General features: G+C 38.9%; 1 protein-coding gene across 4 annotated transcripts in view; it reads right to left on the bottom strand.

The window, feature by feature from the left end:
* Positions 1-19,035, bottom strand: part of phactr2 (phosphatase and actin regulator 2) — a 46,578-nt gene extending 27,543 nt beyond the window's left edge. The window contains exon 1 of one of the 4 annotated variants that reach the window (XM_040001331.1): positions 18,775-19,035. In XM_040001331.1, the coding sequence (XP_039857265.1) occupies positions 18,775-18,916 (142 nt within the window). In that variant the 5' untranslated portion in view covers positions 18,917-19,035. Of the gene's footprint in view, positions 1-1,473; positions 1,487-9,369; positions 9,427-18,774 lie in introns of those variants that run through there. The other 3 variants (XM_040001335.1, XM_040001333.1, XM_040001334.1) reach the window with 3 other exon arrangements.
* Between the last annotated feature and the right edge of the window lie 925 nt (positions 19,036-19,960).

Genomic DNA, 19,960 nt, shown 5'->3' with positions numbered 1-19,960 from the left:
ATTCAGCCACAGATTGGCATACCACGTAAAGTTACAGAGTGGGATTACCGAGAGCTGTGCGTAAAATGCTGCTGACTCAATAACTGTAGCGTTACAAACCTCCCTTGGCATTAACATGAGCACAAAAACTGTGCACCAGGAGCTTCATGGCATAGGTTTCCGTGGACAAACAATCACGGAAACCCATTACACTTTCTTAGTCCAATAAGCTGAGCTGAATAGGTGTAAGGTGTAATGTGTAGGAGGCCCAGTACGTTCGTGTATGTTGTGTATTTGAATATAAATATTTTAACTTGTTTCTCCATCTGTGAATTCTTCACAGAGCAGGCTGGAAAACGTCTCCAGCTAAAGCTAAGCTAATGACAGCAACAGAAAGCAATTAGAGTCAGGGGTGGGAAAAGCTGGTATCATGCAAAATTTTGTCTGGGCGTGCACAATAAGTTGTGTGTTGCAGCAGGACATTTACCTTAAATATCAAATCCAATTTATTTCAACCTAGAGTACTTCCCATAAATGGGTGATGTGGTGGCATGACCTCATTAGAGCCTTTCACATCCTGAAATTTGACTCCGCTGAAGGAGTCCTGTAAGTACAAAATGGTCCGAAATTCCCCCTGTGATCATCGGCCATCTCTGACCTGCAGGTTCCTCTAAAGCCTGAGGTTTGAGATTACAAAGGAGGCTGAAGCAGGTATTAAATCCAAGGGTTAAATTATCTTTTGACCTCAAATGAGTGTGCTCTATAAATATGTATAAATTGTGTGTGTTAGTAACTCAAGGATCACATTTCATGAACCAATGAATCTAGAAAAACAGGTAATTCCAAAGAGTTATGACAGATTTTCTTTCTACTGGATGTGCCTGTGAATTTTAAGCAAGTACAGTGTTTCTGGAACCTGTGATGGGTCTTTTACAATATTACCCAATATTAAAAATATATAACAAGAAACAAAAAGATAATAATAATTAATAAGTTGCTGCATAGCTAATATGATATGTAGTGTACTTACTGCACAATACGTCATACAGTATCATTTAAAACCTGTGTGGCAGTGCATATCAGTTGTTTTTAGACCAAATTTAAGGTCCTCCTTAGCAACAAATCCACTCACATTGTATTTTATAGTCATACTGTCTAAATATTATTTTATTGACATTCCAGCAGCCCAATAGTACCATCTAGCACAATAATTAAACATCTGAGAGCCTATCTCAGAAACCAGGCTTGGGAAATGACAATATATTTAGCTTACAGTCTATAATTAATACATAAATGAGCTTACAGTCCAGCTCCAGAGGAAAAGCAGTAGGCTTTACCCTGCAGGCAATTTATTATTAAAAAGGAAGATGACAGTAGTGAATCTTGAACCAACCCAGCAGTGAGTCATTCAAAAGAGCGCAAAGTCAGTCTAGTGTTGTCATTAGGTGCTCTACTTGTAGCACGCACAAGTAATATCTGTTTAATATTAGACACAAGAGCACACATCACTGCTCAGTGACAACTGTGGCAAACTGAGTCAAACGCTGCCACTGACTCTCAACACGAGAGTCAACTAACGTGTGTGTGTGTGTGTGTGTATGCATGTGTGACTGTGTGTGTGTGTGTGTGTTTGTGTTTATAGAAGAGAAAGCGCAAGAGAAAGAGAGCTTTGGCCATCATTACTGTCAACACAGTGTCAGTTGAGACCTTGCAGAACAGGGCTTGACAGAAATAAGCCATTAGTACACACGCTCCCTCCCACTCTCTACACACACAAACACACACAGACACACACAGCAGCAGCATGAGCAAATTAAACTTGCCTGATCTGGACACGAAATGACTTACCCTTTGGGCCAAGACTGCCATCTAGTGTTAAGCAAAGTTAGCATAAGCAAACTGACTTCAGGTTAACTGGGAGATGATTTGTCACAAAGTTGTTCTTGTTCCATTCATAATTCTGTTTCTATGTGGCAGTGCTGCCCTCGCTCCCTGATCCCATTTCCCCATAAGTCATTAAACATCAGGAAGCCACATGCAGTCCTGGCATTTAAGCAGCCACAGCACAGAGAACATTGTTCTTAAGGATTGTGGCAGAATGAAAAATAAAGCCAACATTGACCTTTAAACAAAACTAATTTTGGAAGTTTTGTTACAAAAACGAAGCAGTGTATGGATTTTGTGTGTGTGTGCAGACTCACTCACCACTTCTTGTCTGCTCTGATTCGATAAAACCCAATTACCTGCTACCTTGATTGTGGCTTATTTCAACCTAACTCTAACTCAGTTCTTAAGGTGACACGGATGCCATCAAGTCCAAAGAATATGTGACATTTTCTTGATCCACCATATTAACAACTGACCCCTTTCAATTGCTTTTGTGCTAGTAGCATGCAGTGTTACCATTCAATATACATTTAGCTTTGGAGCTGCCAAGTCAACCACACAGTTATGGGGCTGTCATTAGCGAATCAGATGGAAATGGATAATTGAACAGGAAGGACGCCGGTAAAGAGGTGGGAGGATAAAAACTGAGAATGAGAATGGAAGTACTTAGAGAGGTTAACAGCAGAATATGACTATGTTAGCACTTACTGGGAGGTAATGTCATTTACACAATGTACCCACAACACATACTGAATTTGGAGCACATTTACACATGTTAAAGGACAGAGATAATACCACTGAGAACACACACACTGATTTCCAGACAAGACAGCACAACATTCAGTCTCAGAGGGTATTTTCACTGGTTCCTTTGGTTCCCATAATCCAAAGATTCTTATGTTTTTGCCTACACCACATTTTTTAAATTAATTATTAACAGTGAAAAAGATCTGTGTTGCATTTCAGTTAAATGTCAGCACAATAGCATGAGGTAACTTTTTTCCATAGATAAATGATATTCATTGAACTTAGTATTTTCCCTTTGGCCATCCACCCACAGAGGCTCTATGCTCCACCAGTGGAGCCATCCACATAGATTCAGAATAACTGAAATAATGCACAGAGATGCACATATATGGACTCTGTCCAAAATGGATCAGAGTCAGACATGCATTAGCTAATTAGCTTAAAAAAAAAAAAAAAAAGAATGAAAACTGAGCCAAAAAAGATTTGAAGATAATGAATCCTTACCCGAAACAAGCTTGATTTCAGCTCATCCCAACAAAAAGACATGAGAGGTCTAAAAGGATAAAGATGATGTCATTTTAAACATTGACTACTGAGTTTATTGTACGTGCGTGGTTTTATGGTTACACACAAGGTTACATAGATTAATATTAGCATGTATGGTGGGATATTATATTTTAATGTACGCCTTTATGCATTTTTATGTATAGTTATTTTTAATGCTATATTTTCAAATGGGTGTCTCTGTTCTCAGTGCAGGACAATTTTCATTTTTGAATTTCATGAGCGTTATCATTCACTGCCCATCTGCCTTAAAACACACACACACACGCACATACGTGCGCTCACACACTACTTGGGTATCATTTATATTGATGCACAGAGCCTTGACCCTGCCTGAAACCATCAAGTACAATTAAGACACCATGATGACAAAGAGTGGAGCTTGTGTTGCCTCTAGAACCAGACAGATAAATATCAGCTGACAATAGCAGACATTATGTATGTTTCCAATAGAGATGCCCTCATCCTGATGTCAAACCAGCTGGTTTATTGACTACCATGTGCACTTGAATTCTGGAGTCAGAAGTGACCGTATTTGGATAAGGTGGAGCTGGTGACCCTGGAAACCTGATTCGAAGTATATACCTTTCTTTGCAGTTTAATACACACTTACTGATGGGATTCATTTCAAAAGGATCACAAGTTCACTTAAGGAGTGAGTTCAGACAATGACATTATATAGATTTTTTTTTTTACATTATATTGATTTAGTGTTTCATGAAAACTGATTTTTTTAGTGACTCTATTTCAAGGGATTGCGAGGCACCTCTGCAGGGGCTTCACTTCTCTGGCCTGGTGGCTATATTTGTACTTTTTCTGTTAATGCTAGGCCTTCAGTGCTGCCACTTTCAGTTCTTCAGCTTTAAGTGTGGGGTTTCTTTGCTTTTATGTTTGGTTTTATGCAAGTATCACTATCAAGTCAAAGTGTCAGTAACCAGATCTCAATCAGACTGCGTTCCTGTAACTTGTTTCCAAACTGCTGGCTTAATCTGAGCATCCCATAAACGCCCGCATGCATACTGTTCCTTTTTTCACCCGTAGTTATTCTGCCATAGGCCTCGTCTCCTGGGGGCTTCCCATGACACAGCGCTTCTTCCTCATCGAACTCTTTCCACTCTCTATTCATACACCACTTTGCATTTAATCATTAGTTATTATCAATCTCTTGCTCTCCTCCACAGCATGTCTTTTGTCCTGTTTCCCTCTCCTCACCCCAACTGCTTATGTCAGATGTCTGTCCCTCTGGTTCTCCTGGTGGTTTCTTCCTCTTAGAAGGGAGTTTTTCCTTCCCACTGTTGCCAATCGCTTAGTCATTGGGGATTTGTCTAATTGTTGGTGTTTTCTCTCTATTATTGTAAGGCCTTTATTTTACAATATAAAAGGCCTTGCTGTGAACATAAAATGAACTGAACTGAGCAGTGAAATGACCAAAACATGCCATGAAAGCAGCATCACCACATTTCACACGTAAACTACCTGAAAAACAGATTACTGATCAACAACAACAACAACAACAACAACAACAATCTTTATTTATAGAGCACATTTAAAAGCCTTGGGCATACCAACGTGCTTTACATAAAACAATAAAAGGATCAAACATTGATAACGGATAAATAAAAATAACAAGTTATGTTCATAGATAAAAGCAACCAATAAGAATGACTACAGCACATGGTAATAGCAAGATAAAAGCTGTACCACCATAATAAAAGACACCAATAGAAAGATAAGAGGGAATTAATACAAGAGGTCAATAGGTCACAGCAACCAAACAAACAAACAAACAAACAAACCAGCAATTAAAAGGTGGAGAAGGCAAGTTTAAAAAGATATGTTTTAAGCTGAGATTTAAAAGAATGAATAGAATCAGATGCCCGGATGCCAATCGGGAGATTGTTCCACAGCACAGGTGCGACAAGAGCAAACGATCGATCACCTCTAGTCTTAAGTCGAGATCTGGGCTGAGCCAGACGCAAGATTTTGATTAGATGAAATTAATACTTGTGCTGTAAATCTGTGCAAGATTTTTAGGGATTTATTTGAAATCAAGAGTACTCAGCTTAGAGTATGAGAATGAATCTCTCAAGGTAACACCTCAGGAAATGGACTCTGCTTGTCCTGACACTAAATAACTGAGATTAACAGAGGGAGATTGACCAATTCTCTAACCGGAACAGCAAAAGGAGAGACAAGAGAGGTGAAGGGGGCAAGGGGCCAGAGGAAAGCAAGAGAGTCATCAAATATTAAGTAGTAGCCTCAGCAGAACAAGAGATAATAATTGTTTAAGTGCTTCTTTTCAGAGCCTTTCTCCCCTCCCCTTGATTTATTTATTAAACAAAGTTTTTTTTCCCCCCAGAGCACAGTCTAAGAAAATTGTCCTAACCTAATATTATTTTGCGCTTTCATAACTCTGTATATGTGGCTGTCCTTTACATGCACAGCACAACCAGTTTAAGGAGTTCTATGTGAAGTTCACCTAATGGATTTTCTGTGTTATGAACTAACTAACCTTTTTAAGAGTCAGTGACGGGACTTGTCTGAACCAGGATCATGATTCAGACTGCAAACTGTCATAACAGTCAGTTGTGACTCAGCAAGGAACAGGCCCTGTTATACAAGCAAACTAAGCTGAGAAGAGAGGAACTTATTTTAAATGGTCTCAGTGTAAAACTAGTCAATCTCTGTAGTTCTGTGATGTTTCATTCATTTAAAATAGTGTCTGTAAAATATATGATCAGCAACATTTACAGTATCTTATTCATCTTTGCCAGGTTTGATAATATTCAGTAGAATTCAGTAATAGACTAGGAGATTTTGCAGTATTAAACCACCTTAAATCATTTTCTCATTCAGCATATTACTATAGCCAGATTTTCATGCATAATTAGATTTTTTTAAATAAAATTTCCAGAAAAAACATGAAAGATAGTCTTAATTATTGAACAAATACTGTGCAGCTCTGCTGTATAATAATATTAAGGGTTGGGCACACTTATTTTCCAAATGGATCGTTAAAACATTACAGAAACTGACAGTATGATAAGATCTCATTGTTGATTGAATAAGTGCCAGTCAAACCTCAAATGATGGAAAACAGTTCTCTCTAATACATCAATGTTGAAAACAAAGTAGAAGAAGTGGTTAAGAAGAAACTTGGTAATTGCGTTTGTTTCATGTAATAACTTGAGAAAGCCTTTGCCTCATCAGTTTGGTGCAGCGGAAGCTGGACTTTTGAGTCACGTGTTTCGTGTATGTCAGCATTTACCCATTAAGACTGTTTCCATTGCACTGTAACACATTTTGATTCCGTCAAAATGCCAACTTTTTGGTCAGCACCAAGTGTGGATACAGTTTTAGTGTCGGTAGAGGGAGGCCTTTAGTGAACTTTCACTTCAAACTTACTTCTTCTTTCATTAGGTTTTTACAGTACATAGCCACTAAGTACTGAGAAAGAATTTCCAGTTTTATCGTTTTTTTCCTGCTGATAATAAAAAAAAATCATAGTTTAATATTGGACAAATGTAGTTCTGCTCATGATCATCTCATCTCTACACAACGGATGTAAGTCTCAATACAGTATCTGAATCTAACTAATATCCAGTGTTATAAACACAAGTTTGCCTATTCTCTCCACTCTCAACCCTCTTATGTACCTAATAAAAGCATTTTTAACTGGTAATATTAACTGTATAATATTATAATGCAACAATACAGTAAAGGCTACTGTCATCCCTCTTTCCATCTGCCAGCAGGCTTGTCTGAAATCTGATCTCTTGTTTGTTGTATTCTGTTTGGCACAACCCATAAGCCGCCATCACTGCTAAAATGTTGCCTGTATAAATCAATAGTTGACATCCTGCCAGACAGGCAGCCGGAGAGCTTAAGAGAACGTGAGCTTGAGAGAGGTGAAAGAGAGCGAGAAAGGCTGAGAAAGAGGCACAGATGAGGACCAAAAGAGCTGAAGGAAAGACCATTAATGTCCTGTGGGGTCTTTAATAATAACCATAAAATAATGGCCACCGTGGCAGGAAAATGTAAGAGCAACTGCACATAAGAGAAAATGGCAATGGCACGACTGTTTTAAAAATGTGTGATGTGAAGGCTTAAGAGGACACAATAGTCTAACTATATAAGGCTAGATTTACCCAAGAGCTGCTGTTAATTACAAAAACAGCTGTCCTAAGCACGTCAGTCATGTTTGCTCAGTTGTGTTGTGTGGCTGTTAGTCAGGACATTGCTTCTCTTTTGAAGGCTAAACATGGTTTGTTTTAGAGTAGACTCGCCGCTTGACGATGATCCTTTGGCCATTGTCATGCTAGCTCTTACTGAGAGTAAGAGCTGTTTTGAAAAGGGTTACTTAAAAAGGTTAGATACCATAAAACAGTTTAGGTTTAAAATACAGAATAAATAATAAAACATCTTCTCCCCTATGATGATATCTTAGTGGCTCAAAGAGTGACATGAGGATCATTCTCTTTAAAAACTTAAGAGAGTTGTACTGATTTATCTGGTGTACCTGTCAAACAAGTACGTCAATCTGTCAGTCTGAAACTATGCTGTTTTACCAGGTCAAGTCTCCTCTGTAATTTAAATATTCATGTTTGAGAGAGAAACACAAACAAGCACAGTGGCATTTGTGGCATAACTGAAGTTAGGTGTGTGTGGTTTCCCCTCTCAGAAAGGTCATCACAACTTTAGCAGCTGAGTGCAGAGGTTGTTGTGTTATCAACAGTCTGTAGGAGTCTAACCTGCATCGATATAGTGCAGACTGCAGACGCAGTAGTAAATGACTCATGTTATACAAGCGTGTGCAAATCTGCAGACTGACCTTGTGTTTTCTCTAAAACACATGCATTCAAGAGTGGGCAGAGGAAATATATCCACACAGTAGCACTATGACCAACTATGGTCTGTGCAAACATATGCATATGAATGCACGCACACACGCAGATGCTGCTTTGCATTGCAAAACACTGTTTTACAAATTCACCGCAGCAATAATATTTTGTGTACTCATTTGGGTCTCAGCACAAGTCTGCCAGTGAAGGCAAAATCACAGAATTAAAGGATGGTTAAAGCAGTTTATTGTAAAGCTTACCTAGGACAGCAACAATCGTCTTTGTTCAAAATTTCTGTCTTGATTTATTGACGCGTGACAGCAGGAGCTTTGGCTATTAAACACTGTGATATGTTATGACAACCTCAGCAAACAGTAATTAAACTACATTAGATAACATGGGACTGATATAGCCTGCCTGCCCCCTCGTGTTGTGTGTGACACCAACCAATGTACAGACTTACCATTGTCATGTTGGCTAGCACACCCAAGATGGCTTCCAGCCAAGCACATTAGGAATTATTATCCTTAATAAGTTTTCTATTCTCTATAGAAATATTTATAACAAAGTTACAGCCATTAGATGCAGTCTTCACTCAGTCATATGAGAAACCCTAATGCTATAATGCAACTGTGAACAGACTTCAAAAGCAATCATTTCTTTTTACATTAAGTACACAACGATCGGTGCTTCATGAGCACTGCCAAAAACTCTTTCTGTCATCAACAAATCTGAACCTACCAGGACACTAGAGGTATAGTTAAGTGAAGATATGGAAACCCTTAATGTCATTTAGTCCTCTACAACACTCAATAACAATAGGATCTTATTAATATTCCAAACAGATGCTTGAGTCTCAAGTTTTCAAGCATATACTGCATGACTGGGTGTTGTCACTGGTATGCGCTGCATATTTATTTTAAATAATGAAACAATGCAAAGTGTTACCAGAAAAACTGCTCGAGCCTGAAGAAAGTCAGACTCTCATACAAAAGTTGCAAAATAATTAAAGGCTTTAATAATGGGGACATTAAAGCGCTATATGACCCCCATTTATTTCCCCCACTGTGTGCTCATTTCTTTCTTCAGGCTAAACACGAGCATTTTAACCAGAGTGTTTCATAACTCAGGTGATACAGACCCAGGATTTACAGCCTATGCCTACACTTAACATGTAAAGCAATCCTAGGCTAACAGGTGACAACCAAAGCAAAGGACAGCATGTTAGGTGAAGACCCAGTAGCTTCTGCTACTGCTGCACAGACACACAAAGTCAGAGAGACACTGGATCATTTAAAAAATAGAAAGATATACAAGGAAGTACAGCTTATTATATAAGGAGGAAACTTACTGTCATGTTCCATGACTTGACCCAGGGAATATTATCAGCAGTTTGAGTTGATCCTTGCCTCTTCCAGACACACAGCCTCTCTGCCTCAAGCCCTCCCCCTTGCCAGCTCCCCCTCCCTCTTTCTCACCGTCTGCCTGCTTTTCCTATTCTTTCTCTCTCTCTCTCTGTTCCTGTATTACCCTCTCTGCCTCTCTCTCTCAGTCTCTCTACACTGTCTGCTACTCACTTGCTCCTCCTCCCTCCCTCCCTCCCATCTGCATCCCTTCGCTCCAGTAAAGACCATTAAAAGTTAATGTTTGTTTCCATCTCAGGTCCTCGTTCTCTCTCCCAGTCCCATCCTGCGTTTATCTCCATCAACCTGCCAGTCAGGTTTTTCCTTCTTCTTACGGCTACCCAGTCTGGCTCCATGCTCATCTGTTTTTTTTTAACTCTACCCCATCCCCATGGGTTAAAATCCCACAGTGACGTAAAGGGGAAGGAAGAAAAAGAAGAAGCAGAAGAAAAATATGGCACAGCAGATGCAATCATTCAAACACACACTCGCATAGTAGAAAAACGACATAGAATTCACACACGCCAGTCCTAATAATCTAATGCATTTTTACTGTTGTATGCTGTTTGTTGAAATTGCTAATGCTTTGGCAGTTGCATACCTAAACTTCCATGCTAGTAACTCAAACCAATATGAACTGAATACCTGCATGGGTTTTCTCTAGGTTCCTCCTGCAGGTCAAAGACATGAACTGCAAGAGCTGAACTCAGGGGTGGGCAATTAAATTTTCTCAAGGGGTCACATAAGAAACTGGGGTTGTTTTGGAGGGCGCCTATATGTTTATAAGAGATAAAATTAGTATTAAGCAGAATAAGGTAACTCAGTTCTGCTTAATTGATATTACGCAAAATTGGATTGACCAAATGGGTGCACTCCTCCACAACAGTCCCAGTTTTTTATTTACGTGGCCCCTTGGGAAAATGAATTTCTTGGTGATTGTAAGTTGTAAGTGTGTGGTTGTCAGTCTCTCTGTTTTAGCTTCATGATGATGAACCAGTGTGTACCCCAATATCAGCTTGGATAGGCTCCAATGCTTGTGACTCTGAGTTGAACAAGTAGTTAATATAATAAATGGTTGAATTGAAAGGAAAATAAAATAAAAATAAACAAAAGGTAATGTATTGTGTATATAAATATGTCTCAAATGCAGTGATATAAAGCATCATAAAAGCCACAAATTGCATAGCTCAAGCACACGTCATGTGCTACCCATAAAAACAAAAAACAATAAGAAAAAAACACTTCCTCATACCAGCTTAACCACCATGGCCATAACTCAAGAAATCATACAGTAAAGCCTAAAGCAAAACATTAATACACGAGAGTCACAACTGAACTCACATATGAAACCTGAAAGGGGAAAGAGGAGTCTAAACACACAAGTCTTAGGGCATAGGTGAAACTAATGAGAAATGAAGCAAAAACATCAGAGATGCACAAAAAACTCTTTACCAAAATAAAACAGGAACTGAGAATGATTAAAAACAAGAAAACAAACAGACACATAAACAGAGTTAGACAAAAACCAGGAAACACACCAGGAGACATTAGGAAAATATGAAAACCAGAAACCCAAGAATGGATTTCAGTTAAATGAACAGGGACCGTGACCATGACACACTGTTATAATCCCCTTAAAAATGGAAAAAGAAAAATTCCACACTATAACGGAGGAATGGAAAGACAGATGTGGTCATATTTCACAAGGTTTTCAGATACTGAATTTTTACTGTCCACCTCTTAATTTAATTAATTACTAAGTATTAAGTACACACACTGAGTCTGAAAAGACACGGACGTAAACTGCAGCTGTCTAGTGGCCTTTTCCCCCCTCCTCGTTTTAACCCCATTTATGGCTTATTGAATATTACTGCTTAATTAAGAAGACAGCTGAAGACTGTGGCCCAACGACAAGAATATAAACATAACATTTGTGAGAATCATATCTCTATAAAAGTCAACAAACATACTCACACACAATGAGAGAGAGTCCGGTGAGGGCAGGTAGAATAAAAAATGCAAGAAAGATGAAGTGCCATGGCCTCTGGTCTGGTTACAAGGTTTTTGGGGTGGTTTTGTTGTTTTCACTCTTGTTCTAGCGCTTTACATTTTTCATTGTGTGCTCTTGATTCTTGCTTTGATTTTTATCTAAATTCAACATTTCTTTATCTTTGTTTCGTGTATTTGCTGTATTCCACTGAGGAGTCTAAGTTTTATTTCATCTAGATTATTATCGTTATTATTATTAGTAGTAGTCTCCCTAGTGTCTATGTTTATGCCTCCCTCTGTGTGCCTTTGTTCCTGACTTCTTATTAAATGTTTCTATTAAATTTTGTGTTTGGCTATTTCCTGTTTTACTTTGAAGGTTAGTTCTCTTTTTCCCTGACTGTTTGTACCTGCTGTTAATGGTTTCCTCTAGTGTTCTGCCTGCTCCCCCAATTAGTGCTCTGTGTTTATATACAGGGAGTGCAGAATTATTAGGCAAATGAGTATTTTGTCCACATCATCCTCTTCATGCATGTTGTCTTACTCCAAGCTGTATAGGCTCGAAAGCCTACTACCAATTAAGCATATTAGGTGATGTGCATCTCTGTAATGAGAAGGGGTGTGGTCTAATGACATCAACACCCTATATCAGGTGTGCATAATTATTAGGCAACGTTCTTTCCTTTGGCAAAATGGGTCAAAAGAAGGACTTGACAGGCTCAGAAAAGTCAAAAATAGTGAGATATCTTGCAGAGGGATGCAGCAGTCTCAAAATTGCAAAGCTTCTGAAGCGTGATCATCGAACAATCAAGCGTTTCATTCAAAATAGTCAACAGGGTCGCAAGAAGCGTGTGGAAAAACCAAGGCGCAAAATAACTGCCCATGAACTGAGAAAAGTCAAGCGTGCAGCTGCCAAGATGCCACTTGCCACCAGTTTGGCCATATTTCAGAGCTGCAACATCACTGGAGTGCCCAAAAGCACAAGGTGTGCAATACTCAGAGACATGGCCAAGGTAAGAAAGGCTGAAAGACGACCACCACTGAACAAGACACACAAGCTGAAACGTCAAGACTGGGCCAAGAAATATCTCAATACTGATTTTTCTAAGGTTTTATGGACTGATGAAATGAGAGTGAGTCTTGATGGGCCAGATGGATGGGCCCGTGGCTGGATTGGTAAAGGGCAGAGAGCTCCAGTCCGACTCGGACGCCAGCAAGGTGGAGGTGGAGTACTGGTTTGGGCTGGTATCATCAAAGATGAGCTTGTGGGGCCTTTTCGGGTTGAGGATGGAGTCAAGCTCAACTCCCAGTCCTACTGCCAGTTTCTGGAAGACACCTTCTTCAAGCAGTGGTACAGGAAGAAGTCTGCATCCTTCAAGAAAAACATGATTTTCATGCAGGACAATGCTCCATCACACGCGTCCAAGTACTCCACAGCGTGGCTGGCAAGAAAGGGTATAAAAGAAGAAAAACGAATGACATGGCCTCCTTGTTCACCTGATCTGAACCCCATTGAGAACCTGTGGTCCATCATCAAATGTGAGATTTACAAGGAGGGAAAACAGTACACCTCTCTGAACAGTGTCTGGGAGGCTGTGGTTGCTGCTGCACGCAATGTTGATGGTGAACAGATCAAAACACTGACAGAATCCATGGATGGCAGGCTTTTGAGTGTCCTTGCAAAGAAAGGTGGCTATATTGGTCGCTGATTTGTTTTTGTTTTGTTTTTGAATGTCAGAAATGTATATTTGTGAATGTGGAGATGTTATATTGGTTTCACTGGTGAAAATAAATAATTGAAATGGGTATATATTTGTTTTTTGTTAAGTTGCCTAATAATTATGCACAGTAATAGTCACCTGCACACACAGTTATCCCCCTAAAATAGCTAAAACTAAAAACAAACTAAAAACTACTTCCAAAAACATTCAGCTTTGATATTAATGAGTTTTTTGGGTTCATTGAGAACATGGTTGTTGTTCAATAATAACATTATTCCTCAAAAATACAACTTGCCTAATAATTCTGCACTCCCTGTATAGCCCTGTGTTCCTCCTTTGTCTGCTAGTTCATCTGTTATGCTCCTCAGTGTGCTCTGTCTCTGTGCTCATCATGCCACTTTGGTTCTATTTGTGCCTTTTGGGACTTTGTTAATGTTCAAGTTTCTTATCAGCCTTTTGTTGCCAAGCCTGCTTGGGTCCTTTCCTCATCGCTTTCTGTGGTACTAAGAGCCAGATAGATGGTTATTTCCTCTCTCTTCGTTTCTCCCATTTACACACACACACATACACACACACACACACGCGCGCGCGCGCACACGCACACACACACACAGGCGCGTGCACTAAATAATTAAATAAGTTTTATATCAACAAAAGTTAGGATTATTGCGTGTCTCTTTTAGATATCTGCTGCATATTTATGTTGGCTGTGCACGTCTACTAAGCTCAGGTGATTTTTAATTTTCTGTTCATTATAAAGCATATCTATTTCACATTAAAGTCCAATCTGTGGAAAGAAAAAATGGGTCAGAGCACGATAAAATGTGCTGATGGACAGATTAACAGATATGTGTGTGTGTGTGCGTGTGTGCATGTGTGCGTGTGTGCATGTGTGCATGTGTGCATGTGTGTGCGTGTATGTGTGTGTGTGTGTAAGCCAGTGTAAACAATGTAAGTTAAGTGGACTGAGAACAAATATGGTGTCCACACACAAACATTAGTGCTACGTGTCAAGTGTCAGTATTTTCCTGTATTATTGTATTTGACTCTCTTATTATTATTTAATTCTGTTCTCAAATGATATTTTTTTATACATACATATAATTTATCTATCTTATACCTGTATTTTTTTATCACTAGTGTCTCTCTTCTGCTGGATTTTTTAATTAACATACAGAGTGATTATGTAATTCCCACTTCATGCTTAAACATACACTTGCTGTATGTAAACATCATTATTAGAGGCTGTGCAGAGTAATCATCCTGCTCATTTTCAGCCGAGGCGTTTCAACATATATTAATAAAGTTAAAGGCTTATTAAGTAACTGCACAGAGTTACTGTTAGACAGATGGAGGGGGAGTAAGAAACAGAGAAAGTGAGACTTTGACTTTTGATTCAGTCCAATGAAAGGGCTCCCAATAAGCGAGAAGAACAGAAACTGGCTCATCAACTCCAGTAACACCCACCCACACAGGCACACGCATGATCACACGGAAAAGAAGCGAATAGATTAAAAAAAGCATTAAAGTGCCAGTATCTAACAAGATAATCAAAAAGAGATGCAGTCTTATTCTCTTTTTCACAGTTTAATGTGAGAGCAACACATAAAGTCCATCCAAAACCTTACCAAGGCTGAGTGTGATTATTAAAAAGGAAAGAAAATCAGTTTCTTAGAATTAGCATTCAAAGAGTGTTCATGAAGATTTCAGGGAGTGTATTAAAAAACCAAGACAACAGAGCTGATCCAGAATAATTATTGGATTTGGAGTTGCCTTTTGTTTGTCTGCTGGCATAATCATGAGGTCATTTAAAATGCAGCAACAGCAGGCCAACAGGTTCTGATGAATTGCGTTCGGAATGTCCCTGTAGAGCAACACATAGGAGAGTTTACTGAACGTATGGCTTACTCACACTTCACTACTGAAAATGAAATAGGTTGTGCATCTGACATTGCTGCAGTCAAGGTTTGGTTAGATTTAAACACAAACTCAAGTTGATCAGGGATTAGGCAAACTTGGTGATTTGGTATTAAATTATTAGTAAAAGGGTGGGCCAAATGTCAGTGATTGATACTGTTAAAAGCAAACACTGACTGTTAGTTAAAATAGTATGTTCTGTATCCATTCTCTGTATTGGCTTCTATGGAGAGCTTGTATATAGGCATTACAACTAGCTTCTCTTCTGCTAGCATGTTAGCTAATGTAACCTTTTATTTTTATTTTTAATATTCCAAGATTAACATTCATTGCAATCCTTGGTATGGGAGTATCGCCTATGTGACTTTTCTGAACAAATTTAAACTGTTTCACCGCTTGAACTGGATGTCACACCTGAGGGGGCTTGTTGAAAATGGGTCAAAAGGCATCTTAAGTTATAAAAGATATAAATTTGTTCTTAAAAATCTGCCACTGATATCATATGTTAAAATAAAGCCTGGTTCCAGAGCTGTAGGCTAGGTTTTCAATATTTTTAAACATCACCACACCAGAAACCAGAGTTAACCATTACCTAATGTCTTGCTTTGCTCAAAACAGGTATAATCACAATGACCCTTTGAGAGCTCGCTGACGTGTTATTTTTAGGGGTGGAATTACTGCCTCACAGCAGGGTCATTGATAAATTCAAATGTGATGGTATTATGTAAAAAACATATATCATCATAAATGTAGCTGAAACAAGGTGGTTGTATTTTGCTACATACTAGCCATAGTCAAATAAGTTAATAGATCCTAAACTGTGGTCTACATTTGGTTACAGACAGATTCCTCTGCTGCCCCATCACTTGGCACATATTTCATGACATCGCTACATCTATCCGTTGTGATTGGAATAAAAAAACAATACATTTCACATTAAATATTTTCTTTTTAGAAGCTTTCAATTGACACAGCAAATATTAAACCAAAAATCCTTTCTCTGAATCGTCTATCTCCAGGATTTAGAAATTGAGCTCTCAACAAAATCCATTAAAAATTAATGATTTAGTGATTTCCAATTCCATTTGAGACTTTTGAAAAGAAAAAGTCGAATGTGGTTATAATAAGTGAACACTGCAACATAGATGGTGTTTTTATTCGCTCCAAAAACCAAAACCATAACTTTTTTGGGGTATGTCAGTGGCTGCTGCAGAAGCCACATCGGTAGCTAAAGATGTGTGGGCAGTGAAGGGGGAAGGGCAGCTCACTGCATTTCAGTACATTTTAACAAGCAGTTATCGCAGGCTAAAAGGGTCTGTAATCAATGTAATTTCGAGGCAAGTACCCGCAAGAAGCCGAGCTACCAGAAAGCTGACACTCCTCTGTTGTCTTCTTTGCTTTGGTCCTCTCCTCCTCCTTAATCATCCAGTCCTCGCATCCCTTTCTGCCTCCTCTCTGCTCTTCGCTGATTTCATAATGTTCCCTTGTCTGCATTCAAATGCCTCACTTGCTTTCCACTCTTTGGTCTGTTTGTTCACTGTTGCTCTTCTTTGTCTTAATTCGTACTTTTTGTTCTTGGCCTTTCCTTCTATCTTTCTCCTCTATTTTCTGGCCTCTTGTACCATTTTATCTCCTCCTCTACTTTATCCCTCTCTAATTAGGACAGCGAAACAGTACCCATCTGGAGGACAACATATTATTTACAAAGTACATCAAAGGCCATCTTAGCATGCGCATTATCCACATATACAGTAACCTAAGAGCCATGAAGTGCATTGGTGTACATGCTTTGTTATTCTTATGCACATTCAGGAAGTGATAGAAAATTACACCAAAAATTAAACTGAATCTTTTGCCAGTCTTTATTCAGACCCACTTTACTCAAAAACTTTCTGCCTTGATTTTGCTCCGGTTACAATTTAGCCACATAATATCTCACAAGACTGTGGTTTCTTATTCATTTTTAAAGGGAATGCTTAGATAATTCACTTTTATTTAAAAGAGCCTATTTTGTTTTATCATTTAATTATGTTTCCTGTTGCCTTGCATGTTCTCAAGTATGTGGGCGGCATTTCCTTTTTATTCTCATATATTTTATAAACAAACCATACTTAGCATGAAAAGAACATCCCTCCCTTCTGCCATTAATCATGCTAATATTCCCCACCGGAGCAATTTTATATTGGGAAGGGACATTTCTCAGAAGCTCGATAAACTTCATCCCTTCTAGTCAAAAAAAAAAGAAAAGAAAAAAATATGATCCTGTAAAATGACAGATATGGTCTGTGTCATTTGCGATGTGTACTACACTATTTCTAATCTCACATCATCTCAGTCAAAATAAACCCAGCCTCCCACCATCAGTCCACACCTGGGTGACGTAATACGTTTGAGTTGATGTGTGCTGTTTTTAAGGATCATTGTTAGGAAAGGTGAAATAGCGCCCCCTGTTGCTACAAATCGTTCAGTTTACAATATAGTGTGTTTTGTACACATTACAGTCATTGTATAGTCTAAACCGGTTGTTTGGAACCTTACATATGTTTAACAGATTTGAGTGAAGATTACATATGTACGGGCACTTATAAGAGATATTTAATAATCTTGCAACTGGTGAAGTTCAAAATGCAAACTGGCAGGAGACATAAATAACTTTGGGCATCTATTTTCCTAACGGCTCCACTCCACAATCATTTCCTGTAATTACAGCCTAACTGTAAACACAGGACACTTACTGTGGCAACTGTAGACAAGCAATATAACTATTAACTATTAACGCAAATGTTATTTGTATGCTATAATGAATTGATCCCATTTAAGAAGAAAAAAAAAGTCCTCACCAAAAGACAGTGAATTAATAAATGTTATGTCTGCAAACTGTGTCAGAGCAGAGGGAGGCGTGTGAATTGGTCAAACAGCACGGCCCGAGTGAAAACAGTGTAGATGACTGATAGGAAGTGGTTCAAACCACTAAAGCAGTATATAGGCCTGCAAGCCACGGGCTTCAGGCAGCAAAACCCTGACAGTGACATTTAAGAAAGTCACCGTGGACACATGGTTAACACAGTGAAAGAGGTCTCACACTGCATCATTTTAACACCCTGGCCCCGAGTATTGGTTTTACATTTTACCTCTGAGACCTTTCGATATCTAATACCCAAAGAAATAACCGATATTGTTATTATACTGAAACTGCACACTTGCTAACTTCAGTTACTGGTGAATTTAATTATGTGTCACACCCTGACGTGACAAAGACGATCTCCGTGCAATTTATTGTGTAACTTTGAGAAGAAGAAAAAATAGGTGTATCCACTATATGGTTATGAATTACAAGTGTGTCACAACAAAGCAATGAATTACTACGGTAATTATTGTGTTCTATGTATGAACTGTATGAATTGTATGAACAAGAAAGCAGAATTAAGTATAAAACAAAACAAACAAACAAAAACTGGCTTCTTTTTTGCTTTTTTTTTTTTTTTTTTTTTAATTCAGCCCAAAATGTGAGAGGAAGAGATACGACGACTATTTTGGGTTGGAGAACAGGAAATCAGAGGAAGCAATTTGGAGATGTTGTCTAGCAAGACGTAACTGCTATAACTTGCATAACCTTAACTGTTGATTAAAGAAAGCTAGCTGAAGCCTGTTTTGTGCTTATTAAGCACCTTTGTCTCAAACTTCCTTATTCTTTTTTTTCTTGGCCCACTCGTGAGAGGTCTCTCCTACCTGAGCGGGCTCCCCGGAGCTTGAACAAAACTCTAGCTCGAAATCCGGAGGTATCACTCTGAGAGCGGCACCTGTGGCGGGGCCACAGCTGTGGAAAAAGCTTCATCTCCCGGTAGGTATCCCCCTCCTCTTCGTCGGCCATTGTCGCCTCGTTTGTCAACCCGCCAGGCCAGGGGAGTAACAAGTTCACAGTGAAGAGAAAGCGAGAAACCTCACAGGAACCTGCTGAACATCAGCATACCGCCTGCTCCTCCTCTTCAAAGTTTTCTTAGCCCGCAGACAGTACGTGTTCCTGTGTTTGTTCACGCCCATCATCTGCCGCTGCAAACAGGTTGGCTTGCTGTTATGACTAAGAACAATTGTGAAAGGCAGTGGCAGCTGCCTACCCATTATCCCACTCACTGCTGAAGCTGTTTCCATTTTGCATGACTTAAAAGAAGAAGACGGAGTTTAAGCAATGCACATTATTGCATGCATTTGCGTCACACAGCTCTTAGCTGTAACTTAAGGCGGCATGCATGGAAAATAAATATCTTTAGTGCACAGAAACTCCATTACAGTCATACATAAGACATTTTACCGAAACTGCATCTGGATGCAGGACCTGGGAGTTGCATGCATTTTCTCCTGCATGAGTGAACCGTATGGACAGATAGCAGCAGACAGTTATATTTATTAAAAATAAACTAAAAACAGAAAATATGAGGCGCTTTTGCATAAAAAAGGTTTCTTTGTTACACATAGTATATATGCTTCCTCTACACATTTGTTACACATCTTACGCAATAACAAATTTCTATTTATCACCACGGGATAATCGCAGGACTCGGTCGATGCAGGCTTTAAACGTAAGATGTCGCTAAATCACTACTCTGCTGATTTCCGTCCAGGTTTACACCCAGTGCTTCATTTTTACATTATTATGTAGAGATCTCTCACTCTGCACTCATTTTTCAAGCACCAAATATTTTGATAATCTTTAAATATGGCAGAAAGTGGTACACAATGCTAGCACAATGCTACAGTCAGATATATTATATTTGAATCTAACTCTCCCAGCTCCTCCAACTATAATTGAAAAGAAAGATGTTTTTTTTTATTGTGGTTACATGTGATAATCTTTTTATGTTCCCATTTACACTGTTATTTCAGCTGCTGTACTGCCAGCTTACAGTCTCTGGGTTTC

The sequence above is a fragment of the Simochromis diagramma genome, unplaced genomic scaffold, assembly GCF_900408965.1.
Source record: "Simochromis diagramma unplaced genomic scaffold, fSimDia1.1 OVJJ01000421.1, whole genome shotgun sequence".
NCBI classification, from domain to species: domain Eukaryota; kingdom Metazoa; phylum Chordata; class Actinopteri; order Cichliformes; family Cichlidae; genus Simochromis; species Simochromis diagramma.
This window is presented reverse-complemented; position numbering and strand designations above follow the sequence as displayed.